At 37.4% G+C, this 24,086-nt stretch overlaps 1 protein-coding gene across 1 annotated transcript in view; it reads left to right on the top strand.

Annotated features, from left to right (window-relative positions):
- Nucleotides 1-24,086, top strand: part of dysf (dysfusion) — a 55,293-nt gene that overhangs the window by 160 nt on the left and 31,047 nt on the right. Inside the window, exon 2 of the mRNA XM_065477889.1 lies at nt 2,273-2,336. Within this exon, the coding sequence (XP_065333961.1) occupies nt 2,308-2,336 (29 nt within the window). The 5' untranslated portion in view covers nt 2,273-2,307. The remainder of the gene's footprint in view (nt 1-2,272; nt 2,337-24,086) is intronic.

Below are 24,086 nucleotides of genomic sequence, written 5' to 3' on the forward strand. Positions count from 1 at the left end.
CTATTTTTTGTCCTGATTAATTTTATTGCTAATTTTTGTAGTCATTTTATTTCAAATTTACGTTATTTTTATTTCCCAATTTAACCATCGTAGACATCTTTGAAGATTATTATCATTATACGTTCACTCCATTTGAGATGCAAACCAGTTTTATTTATTAATTAGGATATAAAAACTAAAAAATGCAAAGAATGGTTGATAATTTAAGAAATAAAAATTTATTTGGTCCATGCAATTTTTAATGATTTATATATAATAATATTTTCGCGTTGACATTCCAATTTACAGAATAATGTGACTGGACTACTAGAATTAATTTTAAGATTTTAATAAGAAAATATAAAATCGCTTTATAGAATGAGATTTTTATTTATAATATGTAAATGAAAGTGAGAAAGACTAAAATTGATCCAGCACGGGTCTCGCTAACTTTCATTTTTTTTAATTATCTATTTCTGACACTGAACGTAAAATCTTGGAAGTAAATTCTCTTTCCATTTAGAGATTTTATTTTCCTAATTAACACCTTCAATTTAGTTTTGTGTATTTATAAAGGATTGTTGCCAACTAATTGTAAGCTTTAAAGGGCTGTAGCTGTGCATGGCTAAGTAGATTACATTTTACGACTTATTTTTTGTTTAATCTATTTTAAATCAACCAAAAACTATTAAAATATGGCAGATAATTTAGCAGTTTAATAATGTCATTGAAATGCCACTGTCTCACTGGTCATCTTAAAGCTTTTGAATGGAGCAGCTCTTCAGATTCAATACAACATTGCGACTAATTGAAATTGGTTGTTACTAGGCACTTTCTGTCTTTTCTGAGCTGAATATATGTTGTGCAATCCCAAGTTTAGTTTTTGATAGAACTCTTAACGAATTTATGGCTTCGGTAAATCTCTGCAAACATTTTCTGGCAGATATTTAAAATTTTTAAAACAATCTCCAGCAGTTCGCTGCACATCATCTGCAAATTTTTAAAACATTTTAGGTTATTTTTCCGCTTCCTTTCAGCAAAATAATTCAATATTCTTACAGTTTTTTTAAGAGACAAATATGTGCACATAAAATATTGGCTGTTTACTCAAGAAAATTATTTAATCTAATTTTTTTTGTTAATCGTGCTGGTATAGAAATTTAGTATCCTGTGATTTCATATATATAATCAAACAAATTATCACCAATGGCGAGCAGATTTAGGAAGCTGTAAACATTTGATGCGTTTTCAGCTTGCAAATCTGTATGATTTGCGGACTTGCACACGTCAATTTCTTTCGAATTATATTGCCAGTCGCGATTTTATCTCGGTGCTCTAATAGCCAATCATTTCTGCCCGATACCCTTGGGTGAAATAGATACGATTGAGCATTAGGCGTTTTTGCAACGCCCAACACTTTACATTCATCAACGCGCTGAGATAAGAAACAAAAGCAAATTTATTACCGCGCGCGGCCAGAATTCCGAGCATTTCAAAAAGAGCTAGAGGAAGGATCAAGGTAAAACAGTAAAAATGGTTCTCTGCTCTCACTCGTCGCGGATGTGAAGTAGGAACTGGTCGACTACTGGGGACACACGTTCTAGTCGCGCGCGCGGCGGCTGTGGCGGCGGTGAAGGGGTAAAAGTGTGTGTACAATAAGAGTAAAATATATGGCCAAGGCCGCGCTTGAAATGCACTGCTCTCGGTAATACGAATAACAACAGCAATAATGGCGTATAATGCGCTGTTTTATCTTCTGTCTTCGCGTGTGCTGGGAATTTATCACCTAGCTCGTATTGATTTAAAACAAAGTCATAAAATTTAATGTCACATTATTATGTTAATTTAATTATCTCTGCACTCGACTCCTACGACCGCGCGCGCAATGATTTAGTCTTGATGCGAAAAGACCAGATATTTTACACACTAAACGTGTACACACACACACCAGGCCAGCCGACGGCCGGACGAGAAATAAAAATGAGCAGATAAAATAGCGCGACGTGTTATTTAATATTTGTGTGGTCATAAATTTGTTCACAAGTTCACGCCCCGCGCGCGCACTCGAGGCTCGAAATAATAAATCTGATTGGAAATCATATTAGTGCGCTAGTGAATTTTTCCATCCACACGCTATCAGATCGACGGAAAATAATTTCGCATCAAGATAAAGACGGCCGGAGCGCGCATTTCTCTGGCCGCCAGCCGCCGAAAACACACACATGGCCGTTAAATTCATTTAAATGCGATGCTCGGTGCCCTTTTGAACCTCTTTCTTCTCGTCTGCTTGCAGATTGATTTGGGAATGCTGTCATTGGCTGCTGGTTTATGACGGAATACTTCGTAACAATGTGCAGGTAAGGACCCTGGCTTTCATCATGCCGATTCGCCAATTAAGCAGCCGGGCTGGAATTCCTCGGCGCCGTTTCGCTCCTTAACAATCGACCCTTACAACCGTTCATCGCCAATCAGTTTGTTTGATTAATGCCGATTTCGCTCGATTCTCACACAATCGGTCCCATTTTCTTCGATTCTTCTTCTTCTTCTTCTCTCAATGGATTTACGAGCAAAATTATTTTCGGCATTTTTCTCGGGTTGCATCAGCTGAAAATTGGAGATGATGCTTCTTAGAAGCACCTTAGGAAAACTTGCATTTACATTTAAGGAAGAAATATTGTTAAAAAAAAAACAATAGACAAGCGAATCGATCAAAATTTCTGCATTGAATACATCGACGTCAATTTATGCCTGATTCATGAATATACAAATCGATTTAGACATAACCAGAGAGGTTTCCTATTCTGGAGAACGGACAAATTTTCCATCAAGGAAACTCTTATGATGATGCATTTTATGCATCAATGATTTAGTCTGGGAAAACCAGCTGAAAAAATTCAAATTCAATGGAATTAGCAAAATTTGAAGCTTTTGAGAACGGGGTAAGGTTTATTTTGTGTTTTGAATGAAATTTTCTAAATGAACCAAAACTGAGCCTGTGTCCAGGAAAGGAACATACTCTTGCTTTCGGAAATTCAAAAATTGTTTAAACGCCAAAATCTCATGTTCTAAATATCGGTCTTTCAAAAACCGCACACCGATAAGCTAGACAAACCCGAAAAGATACTATTTCTTAAATGAACGTGAAAATCTTTTAAAATTCCACGCTAGGTCTATTCAATTATAATTTTAACGTTTTATAAAATAAAAGCTAAAGTATTCTTCGTTTCAAATATTTCCAATTTCTTTAAACTGCAAAACTGATAATGTTTTGACCAAAAAAATCGCCTGTTAGAACAAAAACCAACTTGTTTTGTAATCATTCAAGCGGATACTAAGGTCAAATTTTGCAGAATAGATCGGCAGACGCAAAAGAGCGGCGAGATTTATGATTTCTCTGCATTCCCGCTCGCGAAAATTGGAGGAAGGGAAGATAAACGGCCGTCTCCGCGCTCGATCACACACACAAAATAGTTGTTTCGCTGTGCAAACGCGCGCGGCGGAGGATAATGTCAAATTTAATAATAAATGCCCATTACGGAGCGATAGAGCTGCGAGAGAGTTTTCCCATGCATGCGATTTGCCGGCGAATCGTTAGCTCATCACCCACAATTACGAACGCGAAATTTATGAGTGACAGCTGAAAGAGTGATTTCGCGGAATGAAATTTCCTCGGCACAATTATAGACGTGTGCAATCTCGAGAAATAAATCGCGACGCTGGGTGAGAATCTGAGAAGAGATGCAGATCGGGTAAACAAATGATGTCATGCTCTCGCGGCTGAATTATCGGCGCATCCATCAAGCCGACGAAGCAGCAAATGGCAAAGTGCACTCAGCGCTCTTATTGCATTTCGATCATGCTCATAATTCTGTCCGCACCGCCAATTGAACAAATGTCTTTCTTGTTGATTGAAATCGAATGTCCTGCACCTTTCAGTATATAACCGAGTTGTCACAGCTACAATCTCGCAATGCGGCGCAACACATTCTTAATTAGCTCTTCCTGCGAGCGATGAAATTGTTTCGAGAGAAAATCATGCTGTCCGCATATCTTTTGTTTACAAAAACAGTTTTTTCTGATTAGCTCTATCCTAGGGGCGAGAAAGAGGGATGATAGTCAGATTGAATTTGAGCAAAATTTAACACAAACAATAATTCTAACAGTGAAAAACACGAAAGCTGCATACCGTTCAACTCTTATTCATGTCTCAAGATGTACTATTATAGCAATTTCATGGTGATAAACACTCAACCCCGTTGCGAAGTGAGGTGCAAACAATAAAAAAAGTGTTTTTTTGGGGTGTAAAAAGGGGGTTGAAGGGTTGGCAGCTTAGACTGCTTCGGCTATCAATGGGAGATTTTGACTATAGTTTAGCAGTGTGCGGATTCTGAAAATATGACAATTTGAAGCTGAGATTTAGACGTGACAACCTTACTTGACACACCATTTTGGTTGATTAATATTAAAAAAAAGATAAAGGCGATTTCTAATTCTTACGGTTCTAACCTAATTTTGAGGGCTCTAAAAAATTTTAAGAAACTTAAATGTTTTGCAGCCTCTTGTTTTTCAAATTTGACTCAATAAAAAAATGACACCTCATCTTGATCTTTGACCTACCTCTATGAAGTAAACAGAAAAGTTGTTTGTATTGGGTGAGATGAGTTCAACTATTTCAAAAAATTTGTTCTGCGACCAACCTGAAATTTTTACTTTCAAATTCCCGTAAAACCCGCAAAAAATCAATTGGTCAATTGGAGCATAAAAAAATAAAAGTCACCAGACCCCAGCACAACTTTCTGCTGCTATCAGAGAGGTTGACATTTTTACAATTTTTTACTAGCTATGCTAACGTAAAAACAAATCTAATAAAATTAATATATATACTCAAATATTTTTAATATAAATAATAAATTATATTATTTAATTGAGCATCTACAATTTTGCTTTTTATCGGTAATTAAATTTTTATAATATCTAATCTTTGGTAGAAAAGTTTTAATTAAATGGATTTTTAAGTTTGTATTTTAATATTTTTTAATGACACGCGTGTCTGCAGAAATATAATAATTGTAAAGATTAATTGAATACCATATTTCCACCTTACCTTTGCTATTAAAAATCTCGTTTCGCTCAAATTATATTTTAAATCATTTGAATGTTGAATTATTCAGAGTGCAATATTGATAATTACGTAATAAATCGTGAAATTATTGTAAAGAAAAAAGGACAAAAAGCCTAAGAATGCGTTTCCCAAGTATTTATTTTACTTGCTCCACGTTAAACCACCAGGCACATTTAATAACAAAGTTACAACTACACTACAGAGCCTCAGAGGAAAGGCAGGAATGAAAATTGATAGCTGAACAAAATAAGCAATTTTCCCAGCAGCCTGCGCCCACACAAGGATATGCAATTTCCCAGCGAGACGCGCCTCTGGTCATCATGACGCGGCCGCCGGAGACAATTAGGCATTTTTTGAATTCCCTCGCGCATTTGCATAAAGCAGCTTGCTCGCTTGCATAGCTCAATAAAATTCAAAGCATCAAAATCGTGCTTTCGGATGCAAATGAGCCGCGCGGCCGGCCGATCATCTCGCGAAATATTATACGGATGCAGTGAAAAAACAGTAATGCACTGACGTAAGTGGAAGCGAAGGGGAAAAGAAAAAACCAAGTGCATAGCGAGCGAAGATGCAGCTCGCGATGGGGAATTTTTTCCGCTGAAAGAGCGAGAGTCGTGTCGTGTTTTATGTAAATGAAGACTCATTAGGCTCATGTGAGGTAGCTAAAGGCCCGTCTCTCTCGCTCTCTCGGCATGCATGTGTGTGTCTGATCGCAGACTTTGATACACATCCTTTCTCTCTCTCTCTCTCAACCACCGCAGCCACCGCGCCGGCGGGGGACGGGGGCCTCTTCTCCGGCTGGCGCGAGAATATATTACTCTCGTGCTCGCTAAGTGGACGTTTACGTTTGACATTATTTTGCCCACCGCCTCCAACTCGCCTAGATCGAGTGCGGATACCAACGCAAAAATGTTTAATGCGCACAATATCGGAAGAGCAGAATTTTTCCCCCGAGCGTCTTTAAAAAAGAAGATTAATGCGTGAGTGCTGTGGATGTGGAATGAGATATTTAACACTTCTCTTTCGCTCTTTAAAAGGGAATATTTAAAAAAAATGCTCTGGATTTTGGTCACTTAGTGGGAATCTTTTGCCTTATCATTTCTTATTTGAGAAGATGAATATAGATTTTAATTAAAAAACTTTTGATGAAGATTATACTTTAACTGAATTGTATTATTTCACGCAAAAATGTATACTTTTAGAAGGTGGCAAATTGTATCTAGACTGCAGTTCTAAGGGATTGGATTTACCGTAATTTATTAAAATTAAATCCTTTAAAAACAACAGCTTTAGGACAAATACTGTTTTTAGGCTTCTTTTTCTTACAAAAAAATCACTTCAGAAGTCGAGTAAAAAGGCTTCGTTGGATTTTGTGAAAATTAAACCTATTAGAACTAAATTGAAATAAATTGAAGAATGGAGTAATTTTCTGATTATTTCCATCTCCCGTTTTAAGGAGACAGTGCTCACCGCTTGATTCGCTTGCAAGCGTTCGAGCTGATTTTCTAAAAATTCATACGGACACCTAGGAAAATATTTAGCCTTTCCCTCATTTTAAGGCATTTTTTCAATTATATAGGTCAGAAGGATTTTTCACCTCTTTTCTGACAAAGCTTTTACTTTAAGTTTTAATATGAGATTTTGGACCTGAGATTTTTGAGTTTGTAGGCAGGTTAGAGGGTGGTGATTGTCAAGATTTTTGTAACTTACCCTCATTTCAATTGTAATTTTTATGTAAAAGCTTTTAGGATTGACGTAAGAGCATTAAAGGCAAACCTTCCCGGTTTATTTAGTCATTTGTGTAGGTCATACTTTTTCTGAGAAGTATCAGCGCGGCTCTAATCAAAACCGGGCGCGAAAATTCCGGCTGCCAATACATACTGAGTAAGGGTGAACTGATTGTGAGTGCAGCAAGTGTGGGAAATCAGCGTGCATCGCGCGGTGTGCATGCAAAAAAGGAAGGAGGAGAAGGTGTTAATTAACTCCGAAAAACACACAGCACTCATTGTACATACAGCAATGGTTAGGTACGCAGAGTAAATAACGACGACGAGAGGGCCTTGCATGTAAATTATTTACACGTTTCGCGTCGGGCCGGCGACGAGAGGGCATTACAAGCGGAGCGATTTCAGACCGTTTTATTTTTCCGATGTTATTAGCCGCGCGGCAAATTAATACTTGCAGCGGCGGCGGCGGTGCTGAGAGAGGAGCTGCTACTTTCGTGACTCCTATGCATTTTAACGACACGGCACTGCATTATAAAACGCGAGAGAGGCATGCATGCTGTGTGTGTGTTGTATGTGCACGGAAAGGGGTTAATCATCATAGCACACAGCGCGCGTTTCCCAGGCTCTCGTATACTTTTATTCGTTCGATCGAAGGCGAAATTCCGCCAGCAACGATTTATTTATTTCCACGCGCGCGCCGCCGCGGCTTATTCTTCTTCTCCGCTTGTCTGCTCACGATGACCTCATCAGATTCATTTACACCGCATTTTTCTCCTCAACTTGAGCAAACAAGATAATAAAGTATATTTAATCGCCTCTTGACGTGCCTATTAAATTTGTTCGCTCACTTTTCAACAATTAAACTGCAATTTAATGTGTTTCAAAACAAAAATGCCTCTCAGTTTCGTAAAAATTAAGTTTCTTGAGAATGAAAATGGAGTAGAAAAGTTTGAACTATCGTATGTATTTTGGAGCATACGATCAAAAAAGTTATACTGAAAAATCCCGTTGCCAAAATGCATAAACTAATCCCTTAGGATTATTTTATAGCCGAGATTTGAGGAAAGAGGCTGCAAAGTCAGCAAGCTTTTCAAATGCAGAAACCCCTCCCTGATATATTATTCTATTTCGCAAAAAGGAATAAGGTACACACACCGTTGGTTAGAGAGGAATCCAAATCTGCCAAGAAAAATGTTAAAGTGCTGATAGATTTTCTATTAGCAAGGTGCCCTTTGAAAATTGCTCATAGATAAACAATTTCTTAAAACTAATTATTTCCATTTGTTGTTTGGCATCTGTCCACTTTTTAATATTGTGCATAGCTTTGGTGCTATGGAAAAAAACAAATATAAACATTCAGTAAGTTGCAAATTTAAAAAAAATCATCCATATTTGCGTTACGAAATGTTTCTCTGAAGAAACAGTAAGTTGATCAACCCCTGCTCTCCTTGGAGAGCTTGTTTTCACTTCAGGCAATTTCTTTTCAAATTCTTGCGGAACGATATAAATTTTTGTTGTTTTCTATAAAATCTGATTTTTCTGAATACTTTCTAAGTGCTGAGTTGATAAATAAATTCACGGCCAAGGAGCAATAATATAAATTGGAAGAAATTAATTTTTACTTATTTTTATTCAGCGGTCTTGATTGATTATTCGAAATATTATACTCTTATAAGTTTATGATTGAAAAATGCCAAGGCTGCAATTAAAATTAAAATTTTTACTAATTCTTGTTCAAATTGCCATTTTTGTGTGTCAGATTTAAATTCCACCTGTTGAAATCTATCTAACGGTGTGTGCCTTCTGCCTTATGACAGAGAATCAAACGATTTCAAGAATTCTAAAAGTTTTTTTTGCCATTGGAAAATATGCAAAAACCTGGCAGTCAATAATCTCTTAATAAAAAAATCAGCACTTGCTACAAATATTGGCTCAAACTCAATTGTGTGCGCAATGACAGCATGGATTTTTCTAGATTTACCTCTTTGAAATTGACCTAGAGTTCATCAACACCCCCAAGCATTCTTTGCCAACAGACACAACATGTTCGCCATAGACACGCTTGTCACGATTTTCCTAACGTGATTGATTTCTGCAGCGAATAGAAGGAGTGGTGGTCACAAATTCTGTGCCCAAAAAATCAATTCAATAAATTTTTGAAAATAATCGGACTTCTCTTGCCTATTAAATTTTTCTAGTTTCAAGTAAACCTCTTTAATTTTCTTTGGGAAATTGTCATCTTTTATCAAACACCATCCAATGGGAGCGAAAAACCATAATATTATTAAGATCAAAAAGTGATCTCCCCTTGTGAGTGTGTAATAAATTTACTGTGTATTTGCGTGCGTATAAAGAAGCTTTCTGGGTTTGTCCCAGTTTCTCCAGCAGTTGCGTCAGTGTTGTTCACCATCACAGCGTCGATTTGCACCATTCATCTTGCATTTATTGAAAATCAGATAGCGCTCCGTTCTCGAAAACAATAACTCGGATTATTGGAGAATATTTCTTACGCCCAACGCATGCAGTGTGTCTCTTTCTGGTTTCAACGTGGACGCACGAACGCATAAATCAGAGAGCTAGGCGCACCGCTGCGCGCAAGCCGACCTTTTATATTATTCGCTGGTCGATAGAAAAACAATTAAACGCAGTTTATGCGCACGCGGCGACACAGCAGAGACGGAAAGAGCAAAAGCGGCAGGCAGGCCATAAATTTTCGAGCCATAGGTCATCCAACTGAGAGCGCAGAGAGCTAAAAGTAAAGCTGCTGCTTGGTGACTGACTTTGAGCTGTCTCTCCCTTTGAGAAATGTATCGCGCGTTCTTGTTTCTTCACAGAAAGAGTTTTTCGGTTTATCATACAGCTAATTGACGTTAATGCGGCACACAAACTTGCGACCGATGTGTTAGCAACAACATATATCAATACACGCAGGCCAGAGACGGCTCCGATTCTTTTTCTTTTTTCACTCAGCGTATGCTTTTTAGCCCCGCACTCTCTTTTAACGCAGCCAGCTTTTGAGTCATTTTCCGTGTAGCGCATTGAGAGCCGCCCATCAAATCATCGCTCATCATAAATCTCGAAACTGTATGAGAGATACTCTCGGTCGCTCGCTAAATCCCTCTCTCGGTGTAATCCGTTTTCGTCTTTCTTCAATTAATTCCGATTCTCATCGTGATGCGGTGGCTTATTTTATTATTTATCGTAAAATAACGATGAGAAATGGTAGAACGGGCCACCGGACGATCGTAAAACATAGTTACACGTATACCGAGTGAGCTCGCATTTCATCTCGATGTAATGTCGGACCAAGAAATGCAGCAGCTCTGCTTGATTCTCAGGGTAAGCCGATTCTGGAAATGAGAAATGTCACAATTTATCTGCAACAATGCACACTGCCGTTAGTTTTAGCTAAAAGGTAAGCGAACTTGAGGAAAGAGCTCGAAATTATAAATCGCAAAACCTTTACGAGTCAATGATTTTGTTTTAAAACCACGTTTTGCCATCCTCAGTTATATTTTAACTTATACTATTTGATTTTCTTTTCAAAAGTATTGATTTGTTTGTTTTATTAAAATACAATTTTTGTAACTATGTATTTAATTTTTTAATCATTTTCCAATGACAAATAAGACTTTTTGCATCGATCATATTCAAACGAGTTTCATCTCAACAATTCATGGCAACAGTCCATTCCCACACTTTTTTTAAGGGCCATTTACGGTTAACCTGCTTCGCCGTGTTGTAACTAACTATAACTCATAAACATTTGTCTGGATAGATATTTGAGGAAAACTGTTATTTGGGTTCAAATTATTGGCGGTCGCCGACAATTAAATGAAATCAAGAGTTTTCAAACTTCAAAGTGCTGAAAAGGATCACCATCAGGTGGCCTTTAAAGTGGATTGATAATCTAATTATTGTTTGCTACAAAAATCAGTGGATCAAACTGTTAGTGTAAACAAATGTTCTATAATGTGCAATAATTAAAATAGCCTTTATATTTACAACGGTGTATGCCACTTTTTAGGGAAACTCCTTGTTCTAAAATTGAATGAGATGTTAAGTAAGGAGATTTCATATGTTTTAATTTAATTCCGGAAATAAGGCGTAGCTGGCGGGAATTAAAAAAAACGTAAACTTGGAGGGTTATGGTTCCCAGGAGCGAAGCATGTGTCATTACACGCGGGAACTTGAAAATTTTATCGTTTCTATTGACATCTTTCTAGGAAATCCCTGATGAAATTATTGATTTACAATTTATTTCTACACAAAAATTATTGAAAAACTAAAGATAAACTAGAAATACGCTAAAACTGCTTTAAAATTCATGATGAAAATCCTCATTTTATCAAATAAACCACAGTAAATAATAAATGATCGAATTTGCACATCCCTAATTAAAAAAATCGATATTATTGAACTTTGACATCCATATCTAAGCTGCTTTCTAACCACAAAAAAGAAAGTCGTTTCAGCTATAATAGCGTTGCTGGAAGAGAATTCAAATTTGAAAAAGATCGTGGAGAGATTGGAAACGACGTGCAGCGCATCTCTCGTGGCGAGAGAGAAATTTATGCTCCCTGTAGAAAAGTCGAACAAACGCTGGTGGCGAAAAATTTGCATATAATTGTACTGCCGAGCTTCAACTTTGGCCCCAAAGAGCCGAGAAATATTGCATTTTATTGTTTCCTCGGCTTGCTGGCCCGAGATAAAAATCCACAGCGCGCGGAGAGCATGGGCGCGGTACGCCACCGCGCCGCGTGCGTACGTGTAACCAGATTGTAATTATGCGCCCTTGCGAAAAGCATCATATTTTCGCCGGCTGGCCCATTTCTCGTCGGCTCCTCTAACAAATGAGCTGACTTTCATGAATAATGCAACAGCAGAGGAATTCGTCCGTGCGGTTGTGGCGCGCGCGCCCGCATATATTCATCTTCATTCATCCCGAGGCCAGAACGCCAAAAACAGGCACCACCTCCACCTAATATTTCATAAAACTCCCATCCGTTAATTTATGCGCGCGTCCGACTCGCATGCATACTACAAAAATGCCCCCGCAACAGGGCAATGAAAAGCAAGATCCATTGCTTTATCAAAAGATAAAAAATATTTCCAGGTCAGTGAGGGAAAGAAACAAAATCCTCTCTGCTTTGAACAAAAGTCTAGGTGGTTGATTGTTTTAGGCCGCAAAAATCAACACGTGGAATTCATAAAGTAATGAGTATTATTAAAAAAAATCTGACAAGCTGAGGAGAAACTGATGTTATTCAATTTTCACCTCAAATGATTTACGCTTTCAACTTGATTAAAATGAAAAGACCATGTGGGGTGAATTAAACTCTACTACTGTTTTTACACTTGCACAAGCAAAATCAGGCATGGAAGGCTAACAAGATTATATATACGCTTTGAACAACAATTTAAAATAATACCTTTACAAACTAAATAGAACGAAAGAATTAAACAACAGAGATAATATAAACTAAAATTATTATTCCTACTAAAGTCAAACACAAATAAATCATATAAAATACGAAAATATCAAAGCTAGAAAGGGCGAACAGTACTAGAGAAAAAATGCTAAAACGATCCATCACAAAGAAATATTACGCCACACTGATTGTGAGCCGCAACTCGCAACCACAGCCATTTTTAAAAATCTGAAATTCCCTGTAATTTAGCCTCAACAAAAGGGGGAATTTAAGTAAAAATAACGTTTTTTTAGGACTGAAATATCAGTTTCAATTTTTGCAAATATTTACAACGCCTTAAAATAAAAACTGTGAAATCCACACACCGTTCTGCTCGTCTCGATCTCCCCTGGTTCACCGAAAAGGGTTTAGGTTTAATTTTTCACAAATTAACTTTACTTTTGTCTTCAATTTCAGAATTAGCCAAACTTCACGAAAAAATTAAGCAATTTGTTAGGAATTTTTCTCTTGATTTCGATTCTTCTCGTCGTGATCTATCCTAAGGTGAGCGAAATTTGAGGAAAGTTCCCTAAATTGTGAAATAAATCGTGGTTTTACAATAAGGAGACGCTTGATTAGTATGAAAAATATGAATCCGATTTTCTCAGATATTTAAACGGCAAACTGGGTAAATTTTAGATCTATCCTAATTTTTATATCATATTTCAGTAATTAATAATTTTGCACGACTTTAAGAAAAACAATTAATTTATTTTTGAGTGTTCAGTGCATGAAAACATCTCTATAGTACTGTATTTCTAACTGATCCATGCCCTGCAAACTAATCATTTTCCCATGTCACGAACCTGATGGATGGGGGGATGAGGAGACTTGAACGCTCGATTTGGGCGGAGAAAGTGCTCTGCAAAACTTCAATAAAAATGAGAGTGTGTCAGATTAACGAGCACTTCGGGGGTTCCCATTCAAAATACGCGCTGCTACCTGTTGTACGCCGCACGGCCAGCGCTGCACGTTATAAAATTAAAATATTTTCGTTGAATATTCCCACGGCTTACGTTTCGTGCTTGCTCTCGAAAGCAACCTTTCTTCGTTGTAGCCGGCATTTTTCCCTGGCCGCAGCAGAACATGCAAGAAATAACACCGGCTGCCTCCGCGCACTACACGCGGGATTGTTAATTTTTATTAATTAAATCGTACCTATAATAAAGCAATAATATATCATTAAATACGCGGCGCGGCAAGCAATTTTAACGACGGCTCTCCACCGCGCACATGTAATGAAAAATTGAGACCGAGCCTGAAATCCGTGTAAGTGAGTCTTGCGCTCGACACTTCAGATTTATTGCGCTCGAAAAAATTCCGATTCATTAACAATGCGAAATTGTGCTCAAATATGTGGCATTGGTCCGTCTGCCTGCGCTTTTTGCGTCGCGCCAATTAATTTTTCATCGCCGAAACATTCAATTTCACAGAGATATTTGCGGCAAATCAGCTTGGCTAACTTTTTGCGGGCTTGTGTTAACATATTTTGATCATTCAAGGGCCAATGGACCGACTGTTAATACTCCTCAAATGAGCAAAAATCACGGGTTGCAGGTCGGATTTGGCGATGTTAAGATGACCCGACGAAATTCCACCATCGTCTCACCTCTCAACTAAAAGCAAAATCAAATAATAAATCTTTAAATTTTTCATTTTTTCAGGTTTTACTCATTTTAGCTGGTGAAATTCAAAATTAAAGCTCCTCTTGTAAAGCCCGATCAAATGAACATCAATTTTGAGGTCAAAGCCAAAGGTCTCCAAGGGTTTTTTGGAATTTTTAAAACCAGTGCCATACTTTAAAAATCCGAAATTCCCCTCAAAAAAGGTCTCAGGATACATGTAAACTTGTATGGAAATTTAAATGTTGTTTTCAGCTTCTTTTTTTTATGAAAATTCAATTTTGAAAAACACTTTTTCAATTGTTGCATAGGTTGTGAGCGTTAAATCTCGGTTTCTAACCGTCAGAAATGCAAAACCTGCAAATTTTTTTAATGGGTGTGACGCATGAAATAAAAATGTATAACACAGGCATTCGTAATTTTTTAAAAACTTCTTAATAATCTAATTAATCTTAGAAGTAAATAATTTCATCTCATTGTATTGAAATGAAAATCTTCAATAGCAAGAATTAAATAACTTTTAAATAGTTTCAGAGCAAATTTTCATCTTAATATAAGGCATGCAGATATAAAATATAGCGTTCATTGAAATTTTTTGAAATTTTTATTGCAATGCACTTTTAAAGAATTACTGTGAAATATGATCTGATGATCTGAAAAAATGTACACGGTAATAAGCCAAGCATGAAAATATGGTAGTGCGCGCATCATCGGCTTTATTACAACTATGGGAACAATGGAAAGTGTATATATTTATTTATACCTCCCCCTATGCAACAGAGTTTATGGATGGACCAGCGTGGAGGGAACAAAAAAGAAGAGAGAGATTCTCTCATGATACGTTGTGCTGTGCTCTCTCGGTCTTCTCTTCTTTCGGAGAGTCAGTGTTTATAAAGGTAATATCGGCTTATTATCGGACCAAACTGGTTTCGTATATGCCGCGCACGTAAAAAAGGTAAAGGTCACTATCTCAGCTGACCTTTCGCCAGCATCGTTTTTCTTTATGCGCTCGGCACAGCAGAACTAGTCTGGAAAAAATCGGAGAGAAACAAAGGCGCTCGCAGGTATTTTGAGCGAGAGAGAAAGAGAATGAAACGGAACCCCCGCAAAGCATCTTCTTTCTCTGTTTCTTTATTATTAATATGCGCGTGTAGCCTGTTTGTGTTCGCGCGCGGTGAAAAATACCCGGCGAGTGTTGGACGGCGCGCGCGATATGTGCAGAGACGACCAGCCGAGATAAAAACTAACTCTCTTTTTGCCTCTCTCGCCAAGTGTTAAATTATTGCTATGATTCATTTGCGCGAAACAAAAAGGCTCATTATTCATCGCTTTTGCACTCGGGAAAAGAGTCAGACGGTGAAAAATCACACCGCGAAAGAGAGGAAAATAACTCAAGTTCCTGTGTTCATTGAAATTTTAGGTAAACATTTATTTGATAATTTATATATATATATATATACTTAAAGAGGACAACGCGCACATCTGTGGTTCTTTTTTACTGATATATTTTTATCCAGCCAAAAAGGGACATTGGCAAATTATTATTATCAGAGTTTGTTCTTTTAGCCGGTCTTTCCGACCAAACATGATGATTTTTTAATATTATGGAATTTCGAAACTTTTAATATTTCATTTTGCTCATAAAACTGAAGAGCTAAGTAAGAGGGCAAGAGAAAATGATTTTTAATTGGAATAAGGTAATTAGGGAAACGCCTCCTAAACCCTTTTAGTTTGTCTAGGGAGGTCGAGAAAAGTCTAACGATTTGGTGCAGTTCTCTGCACTTCTAAACCCTAGCTGGCGTTGATATTAATCGGAATTTGTAAAAAATCCTATGAACTTGACCTTGGATATTAAATTTGTTGTTATTTTGCTCAATCTAGGCGAGTAGAATCCAAAGCACGCCTTATAGAAACGGCTAGATTTATCTTTTGAAAATAATTTTAAAGATTATGCTGTTGTAAAAACAGAAAAAATTCATTTAAAAACTGCCAAAAAAATAAAAAAATGATGCGAGAAATAGGCAATTTTCAGGGATTTTAAAGTATTTATCGAGCTCTACACGCTATTTTAACTTCAATAAGGGTTTTCAGAATTTCATTAGTGATTGCTGATTGTGATTGTTGATTTAAACAATCCTCCATAATCCGCTACATGTAATAGAGAGTGTCTAATTTAAAATTCAAGTCTATTGCAGGGATAAAGAGGAAAAGTGTATAAGCATCATGCCTCTGCATTCTTGGCATTCCAGCGTGCATTGCTCTGTGGGAACTGGAGCAATTTTTCAACGCTTACACCCTTCTCGTGGCGCCTATTAGCAATCAATTAACGAGCGCTGACCGCAAAATGCCTATCTGGTATAGAAGATTGGTGCGGCTGCTTTTTTTTTTGCGAAAACAGCCGCAGGGCAGAGAGTCGATTTTGATCCTCGGCATACCACGTGCAATAAGGTGTTGATAAAATTGGATAATTAAAACCTAATAACAAGCGCTAATTATAGTTGGAGGTGGTCACGATGCAAAAAATGATCAAATTGCTTCTCCGAACGCCGGGTCCAGAGGTGCAGATCGTATGAGAACGAACGCAGATTATGTGTGTGGTGTGTGAGGCGCAAATCGTTTTATTTAGCCTAACAGACGCGGTCTGGTAGTACAAACATCTTTTCGGACTGTGTGAGAATGCTTCTTGACAGCGCAATTTCCCCGTAAAAAGCAATCACTTCGCTGCCCTCGGTGCAGAAATCGCATATTTATCATTTATTGCCGTTGCCGGTTTTGTTGGCCATTTTCGGCAGCTTTCCCCAAGTCATCTTACAAAAATGAGATGACGAGTCAATTGCTCCTTAAATGTAGCAATCTTGAATGCCTCTAACAATGTGTAAAATATTTTTTTTTTGTAATATTAGATCAGATATCAATTTCACATTGTTAGGTCATGTACTGAGCGGATCTTTATAATTTCTAAATTTATCTAATATTTCAAATCAAATAAACTAAAAACTAAATAAACCGTATTTTTTGAATGGACACGTTGGTTCATCGATGATTACTTATAAAATGTATAATCAACGCGTGTTTAAGTTAAGAGATTGAATTGGATGGCTATAAGCTAGGCAATTTGTAAATCAAGGGGAACGGACCTATTATTCCGAAGAATGTGATGTTTGTTCGCTACAATTCGATTGTGTTTGAATTAAGAAGACAACTTTTCAAAGCAATAGCTCCCGTTATATATATGGTTGTCTGATTTTGATTGTTTTATAATGTTTTTAAGTTTGGTTTTAACTGCTTAAAATTGCATGATTCGAGCAATTTTTACCGTCTTATGACGAGAGGAAGCTCGGGAAAGAGACCGTCTAAAATTCACAGCCCATTTCATAGCATTCGAAGAGACAAAGCTTTTTCTGGAATTTTATCTCTAATAGAAAATAACCGGAATTAAACCGCGAAAAATGCGTTCTCCAATCTTGCACGGATCATCTCTCTCGAGTTAATCTCTGTTGTTGTGAGTGTGCGCGATGGAATTCAAAGCGTGTCGTCCTCGGCAGTCGCCACCCACAGAGGCGCATCGGCAGCCGCAAAAGAAATTAAAAAACAAAGGACTGCTCAATAGTCTGAAGGACTTGAATTAAGCGCAAACGCGGCGAATGACAGACCGATATGCCGCGTGCGTTATTATTATTTGTCCAGCACGGGAATAAATAACAGAGGGCTGCTAATAACAAGTTATAATGACAATGCCTGGCAGCTCTATTCTCTCTCTGTGTAACATTATGCAAAGCTCATCTCGCTCAGGAGAGAAAGAGAGAATCCAAGCAGTCTGCCGTGCCGGGCTCCAGCAGGCAGGCAGGCATCTTAATGTAGCGTTATTACGTACACACACACACACACTCATGTGTAGTGGGAGGCTTTTGCTTTAAGAACTGGTCTCGGTCCAGAGCAGCGCCGCGCGGCTCTTGGCTCGCAGCGTAATCAGTTTGAAATTCCTGAAGGAAAGCACCACCCACAACCTGAGAAGCCAACTCAGCCAATTAGGCTGCATGTACAAAAAAATAAAAAATAATAGCACACACACACACATGCTGGTCCGAAAAGATGTTTGTAAAGCAGGGAAAACGGCCGGGATGCTTGCTCTCTGGTGTTCATCGACGGAGATACACAGTCTGTGCAGCTTGAATATAATTAAAAGTTGCTGCTGCTGCTGCAGCCAGATTAGAAAAGCAGTCGCGTCTCACCGCGCGCGGTGTTATCAGCGAAAATGATCGTAATAGACTTAAAAGTGAGCATGTTACATGTGATGCTGCTGTCGCTGGCCGCACTATCTGCGATCGCACTAATTTATAGCCTCAAATATCCTGGCCTCACCAACCATCACCATCTCGCTCGCCTTTCGTACGCACAACCGCGCACATACTCACCTTGTTATTGGGTGGTACACGGCTCTCAATTATTGTCAAAGTATTCAATTAGAGCTTCAGCAAAATCATCAGGGCTAACAAAAGTAGTAATTTATTAAAAAAATAAAACATCATCATCATTTAATAATTATGTAGCAATATTTAAGGCTTATTACGGTCAAAACAATTTTAAAAAATATATTTTATTATTCTTTAATAATAATAATAATTTATATATTTAGTTTTTTTAATTAATTTAAATAAAAACACGATATTTTTAAATATTTAATCAATTTTTTAATGAAATCTTTTATATAAAAAGTTACTAAATAAATATAGACCAACACCTCACTAGTAATGAACTATTCAACTGAATCGCAGTCTTCATACAGGATGCTTATTATGTCATACACGTCAGACATTAATAGTATTTTTATTCCTCTTACAGTCCTAAATTATCATTATTATCCATTAATGCTCATCCAAGGCTTACAATTAGTAACCATAATTGCAAGCAAAAAATAACCAACTTCGGATTTGAATCAAACTCGACTGACACAAAGAAACAATTTTGACATTAAGGAGAGCTTAACTCTCCTTTTATACTTGACAATCGGGACAATCGTTAGAATTGTGGGCAATAACTGCAAGAAGTTGATTTAGTAAAATTTGTCTGTTAAAACAATTTGTTCTACAATGTTCAGTTAAACAAAAGAAGACCGTTTTAAAGTTTGAATTAAAATTTTGCATATTTTCTCCAAAACGTACAGCTCTGACCATATTTTATTGACAGATTCTGATGCCCCTTGTCATGATCCATCCAACGGTTTGGGAAACTATTTGATGTGAAATTAAATATTATTTCAAGTAGGTATAGAGAGTTCCCACAATTTGAAAATTAATCTAACTTTTCTAATAGGAAATAATAGGTAAATATTGACTTTAACTGAATCCGTAGAAGAACAACAACAAGGATTTTCTGGGTTTTGCAGTATCGATCCTCATCGCATGAGATGAGGAGTTTTTTCCTCCATTTTGGAATTAATTAAATTTGTAAACGCTCTTCCGCCGAAAATTTATTTTAAAAGGCGGTAATTAGCGTCTCACGAGAGTCAGCATAGCGCGCGTTTGGCAATGATTTGCGTTACAAACAAAGCTGTATAAATGCGCATTAGCATAATTAAGAAATTGAAATTGCGCCAGGCGAATAGGGAAACTCGCGTCGTGAGAAATAATTAATCACGACTTTGCGCCAAAAAGAACAAAACGGCAATAAAAAGGCGGCTCGCGTCCGAAACGCCCATCGCGCGGTGTCATTAAATTCCTTGCTTCTCGCGACCAAAGACAGCGGTGAAAGCAAGCCACGGGAGGGATTATTAATAAAACAATCAATATAATTAGCGGTGCGTGCGTGCGAGGAAAGCGTGGGAGCAGGATCGACGTTTTTTTATGAAATATTTGTGTAAACTGGTTCACACGGCCTGGACGAGCACGCAAACGCCGAGCATAAAAAACCCATTTAAATGAAAGATGCGCGGCTGCTCCCCAACGGCCAGCAGCACAAAAAAGCCATAAGCAAGCTGGAAAATATATAACTCATCATTCCATTTTTATATGCACATCTGGTGAATGACGAGAGAGAAAGAGAGAGAGGCCGAGCGGCGAAATAATAAAAAGCAGCAGCACCGCATGATCTAGGGTCGCCAATTTTAGACCAGAGTTATTTTTTGCACTCCATTTCACCAGGGATTTTTTTATAATTTAATCAATAAAACAGTTTCTGTAGATCAAAGACTTTGTGCTTTAATGGAAAGAACGCACTTTAAGAATAACAAAATATTTAGTTCTCGAGTTTGAAGTTAGATGAAAACTGTCCGAAAAAGATTATGATTTTCGTTATTGAGCTATGGACACTTTCTACGGCTGCAAAAGCCTTAAGGTTGAGTTAAAATTCATGAAAATTTTAACTGGATTGAAATATGTGATAAAAAACTAATAAGTAAATTTTGGCTTTTATAATTCTGCAGCTATGAGAACTTAAAGCAAAAATCTTGGTAAATATGGATAGCTGAAGAAGTTTGCAATTTTTTATATTCTGGAAAAATCTTCTCCCCAATTTCCCTGATAAGTAGTTTTAAAATATCCCTGTAAATAATAACCAGCAGAAAATTGAATTTGTCAAAAAAAATTGATATCATAAAAATAAATCATTAATAGACTCTACTACAAAATACTATGCAGAATGAATTACGTCAAAATCATGGGCAGAAAAACCTCAAAAATCCATGTAAAATAATTGCCTCCCACTCGTCAATACAGTCTTTTTTCGTGTCCTGCTTTGAATTGTAAATTTATTGGTAACGTACGTAATAAAATTATGACATCATTGCGCCTAAAATCCTCGACTCGAAGCGTGATGTTTTATCTGCATGTTATTTTATTACGCGCGCGGTTTGTCCCGCAATATCTTTTTTATTTATCTAAATTGAACAATTTCGCGAGGCCGAGAGCGCGGCTTGAATTCATTAAAGCAAGACACTGATAATGACGATGAAAGTGCACCCCACCCTGCATGGTGCCCGGCCATTGTGTTCTTTCCCTGGACGGACGGGGGCACAAAAGCGGCGGCGAGGAGAGTTGAACGCCTGCTGCATTCACGATCCCGTGATAGATGACACTGCCTTTTATTCTAATTCAAACGCGCCAGGCGCACATTTTATTAGTTTGTGCGGGAAACTGTTTGAGTTTAATGAGAATCCGCGCACGCACGCACGCCGTTATTAATGAATACAAAATTTAATTACATGGAGAGCAGCTAGCTAATCATTAATTCAATGTTTCAATCAAGCTGCTGCCTAGGCGGACTGCTTTGTTTTAAAACGCTCACCACGCTCGAGTGCAGCCGGTCAGAGTTGGCTTAATTAATTAGGCGAATCCTCCCACGGTTCTCCACTCGGCCAGATTGCTCGCATGTTCGATCACAAGATGTTATAGGTGTTTGAATGTCAGCTATGAATATATAATTTATGACACAGAGGCAAGTTGGCAAATGCGTTTAATGTTGCTCAGAAAAAGAAATCTCAACACAAGATCCGATTCAATCTAAAAAAAGCAACGAATGACTCATTGAATTCACTACATATTTTATAATACTTGACTAATAGCAGCAAAAAAATTATAAATTGGAGAGTATATTTATAATTACAAAATAAAAGTCAAAGTTTGAAACAAAATACCTCTTAACAAAATCATAAGAATTTTATTGAATAAATATTAAATCTAAACATTCAAAATTTAATTTGAATCTAAAAAGACCATTGTTAAGGCACTCTCAGGAATGTCAAAGCAATGAGAGGTATTGGAGCAGTTCGGAGATCTAATACTGGCTACCCAATGTCAGAAATGGCAAAAAAGTGGTTAGTTTAGTGACTCGAATTGCTCAAATTGCTCAACGGGCTGGGAGGCGCACCGGCGCCGACTCGCTACTTGCTGGTTTGCACCTTTCCAGCATGCGTGATTTGGCTTCACGGGACAAATGTCTAGCGTTTCAATGCAGTCCTTGGTGCGGAGGCAAGTGGCCCTTGAGTGGGCTGGGTCCCTGTGCGGCCTGGTGCGCCCATGTTATCCGTTCGCGGTGTTATTGGGACCCGGGTTTCAGCATTCGTGCTAGTGTAGTGTGCGCCCTTCCCAGTCCTCGGACAGGGATAAAAAGAGCAAAAAAAAAAGATATATCACATTTACATTAATTCAATGTTATAAAATTTGAACAAAACATACGAGAAGTGGTGATAAAAATCTGCAAGCATGTACATAAAGTATTTGATTTAACAAAGAAATTAATTTTCGGTCGAAAGCAGATGTCGCCACGTCTCATTCCTCGCAAAAACAAGCCAAGCAATAAAAACGAGAAGCACAGGGACAATTGCCGGGCGTTTTAATGGGCCGTTGGCCTAAGTCAAGACGGTCGTATAATTACGCATAAATAAGGCCGGCGGGCCGAAAACATTCCAGCGCGCATTCCATGCAAATCTGCCGCGCTCTTTTATTGCAACATTAATTTTCGCTCGGCCGTGGAAGTTGGAAAATTGCGGAAAGAGCGGGCGGACGCTTGAATTTATTGCGCGACGATAGTGCGAGAATGTCCTGCTGCTCTATCTCTGGCAGCCATTATTATTTTATATATCCTCGCCGGCGTCGTCGCATTGTTGTACGTGTTTTCAGCGCATTCCCTGGAAAGCGAGATGCTGTTCTTGTGTCTTCGCAATATCACACCTTCTCGATTGCTTTCTGCTCGGCTGGCACCGAGCATAAATTTTCAAATAAGATATCAAACGCGCGACCAACGGATCTGCCTGCGCGTCTTTTCTATGTGTGCTTGAGCGCTGAAAATTTAGCCGGATATCAAATTTCCCGACACTGATATCAAAAGGAACGGGACCTGCCACGGCCTTTCTTACTGGATAATTTACTATTATATTATAAAGAGTATAAAAATTTTCTTTTACAAAATACCACCCTGGATACTGTGATTATTTAAATTTAAATCAATTATATATATATATATAAAATGCGAAATTCTGAAAAATATTTTACTCGGCCTTAAAACTATGTTTCTTCTATTTATTGTTATTAATATTTTGTTGTTTGAGACTCATTTGTAAATGCGCGGACAGAAATGGAGAAGCTTCGATTTTTGTACCGCTTTGTAATACAAATAAAGGAAATTAATTTATACTGAAAGTTGGGGAAAAGCTAAAATTTCAACAGGTTGCCGTTAAATTTTTTTTAATAAATCGGCCAGAAGTGGCAAGCGTGGTTTCCTTAATGAAAATCGCTTTTAAAGAAATTTATCTCATAATTCGCTCAACATTGGATAGATCACGATGAAAGGTATAAAAATCACAAAGCGAAAAAAACAAAATAATTTCCAGAAAACATATAGAGCATATTCAATTTAAGCATATTGTGGCGCTTTTCCGCCACTACTGTCCTAGTAACTAGTTAGAATTTTAACCTTGTCGCCAGGTGGCAGTGCAAAGGTGAAACGCACATTTGCTGCACCTTCACCCCCGCTGCATCTTCAACCTCGCACGACAGCAGTCAAAACGAATATTTACTCCCCAGATAGTATATAGAGATGTTTCTATAAGATATTTCTTATCAGACCCGCACTACAGGGTAAACTCTAATAGTTATTTATATTTGAAATTGGTATTTTCATATTATTTACTGAAATACTGTAATTGTAATTAATTAATAATTAATTAATATTTAGTTGTACTATTTCAGTCTTGATTCCTCATCTTGAGTCTTGATCTGACTTCAAATCACAAGACTTATAAATAAAGACGAATTACAACAACGAGAAAAACTCCTCGAACCCACAATAGTTTTCAATTTAAATATTACATATAATTTGAGCAATTTTAACAGTGATTTCAATTTAATACTGTCTCAATCCACTTTGATTAAAAATAAATACATTTTATTAGTTATAAATCTTGTTTAATATTAAAGCAAATTTTCATATTTAAATTAAATAGTTTCTTTGCAGTGCCTTTTTTTAAAATTTGAAAAAAAATTAAAGTACTCGTCATTTTGGGAATTTTCTTGCGAGACGATACAGCATTTTGTGCTAATATTATTTACGCGCGGTTACACGTTTTAGCTGAAGTTTTGATTTTTTCCCTTAAAACTCTAAAAATTTCCCAAGTGTTTGATACAATTATGAAAAAAAAACTGTTTGTTAGAAAAGGATTTCTTGAGTTGCG

This window comes from Cloeon dipterum, chromosome 2 (genome assembly GCF_949628265.1).
Source record: "Cloeon dipterum chromosome 2, ieCloDipt1.1, whole genome shotgun sequence".
Taxonomy (NCBI): domain Eukaryota; kingdom Metazoa; phylum Arthropoda; class Insecta; order Ephemeroptera; family Baetidae; genus Cloeon; species Cloeon dipterum.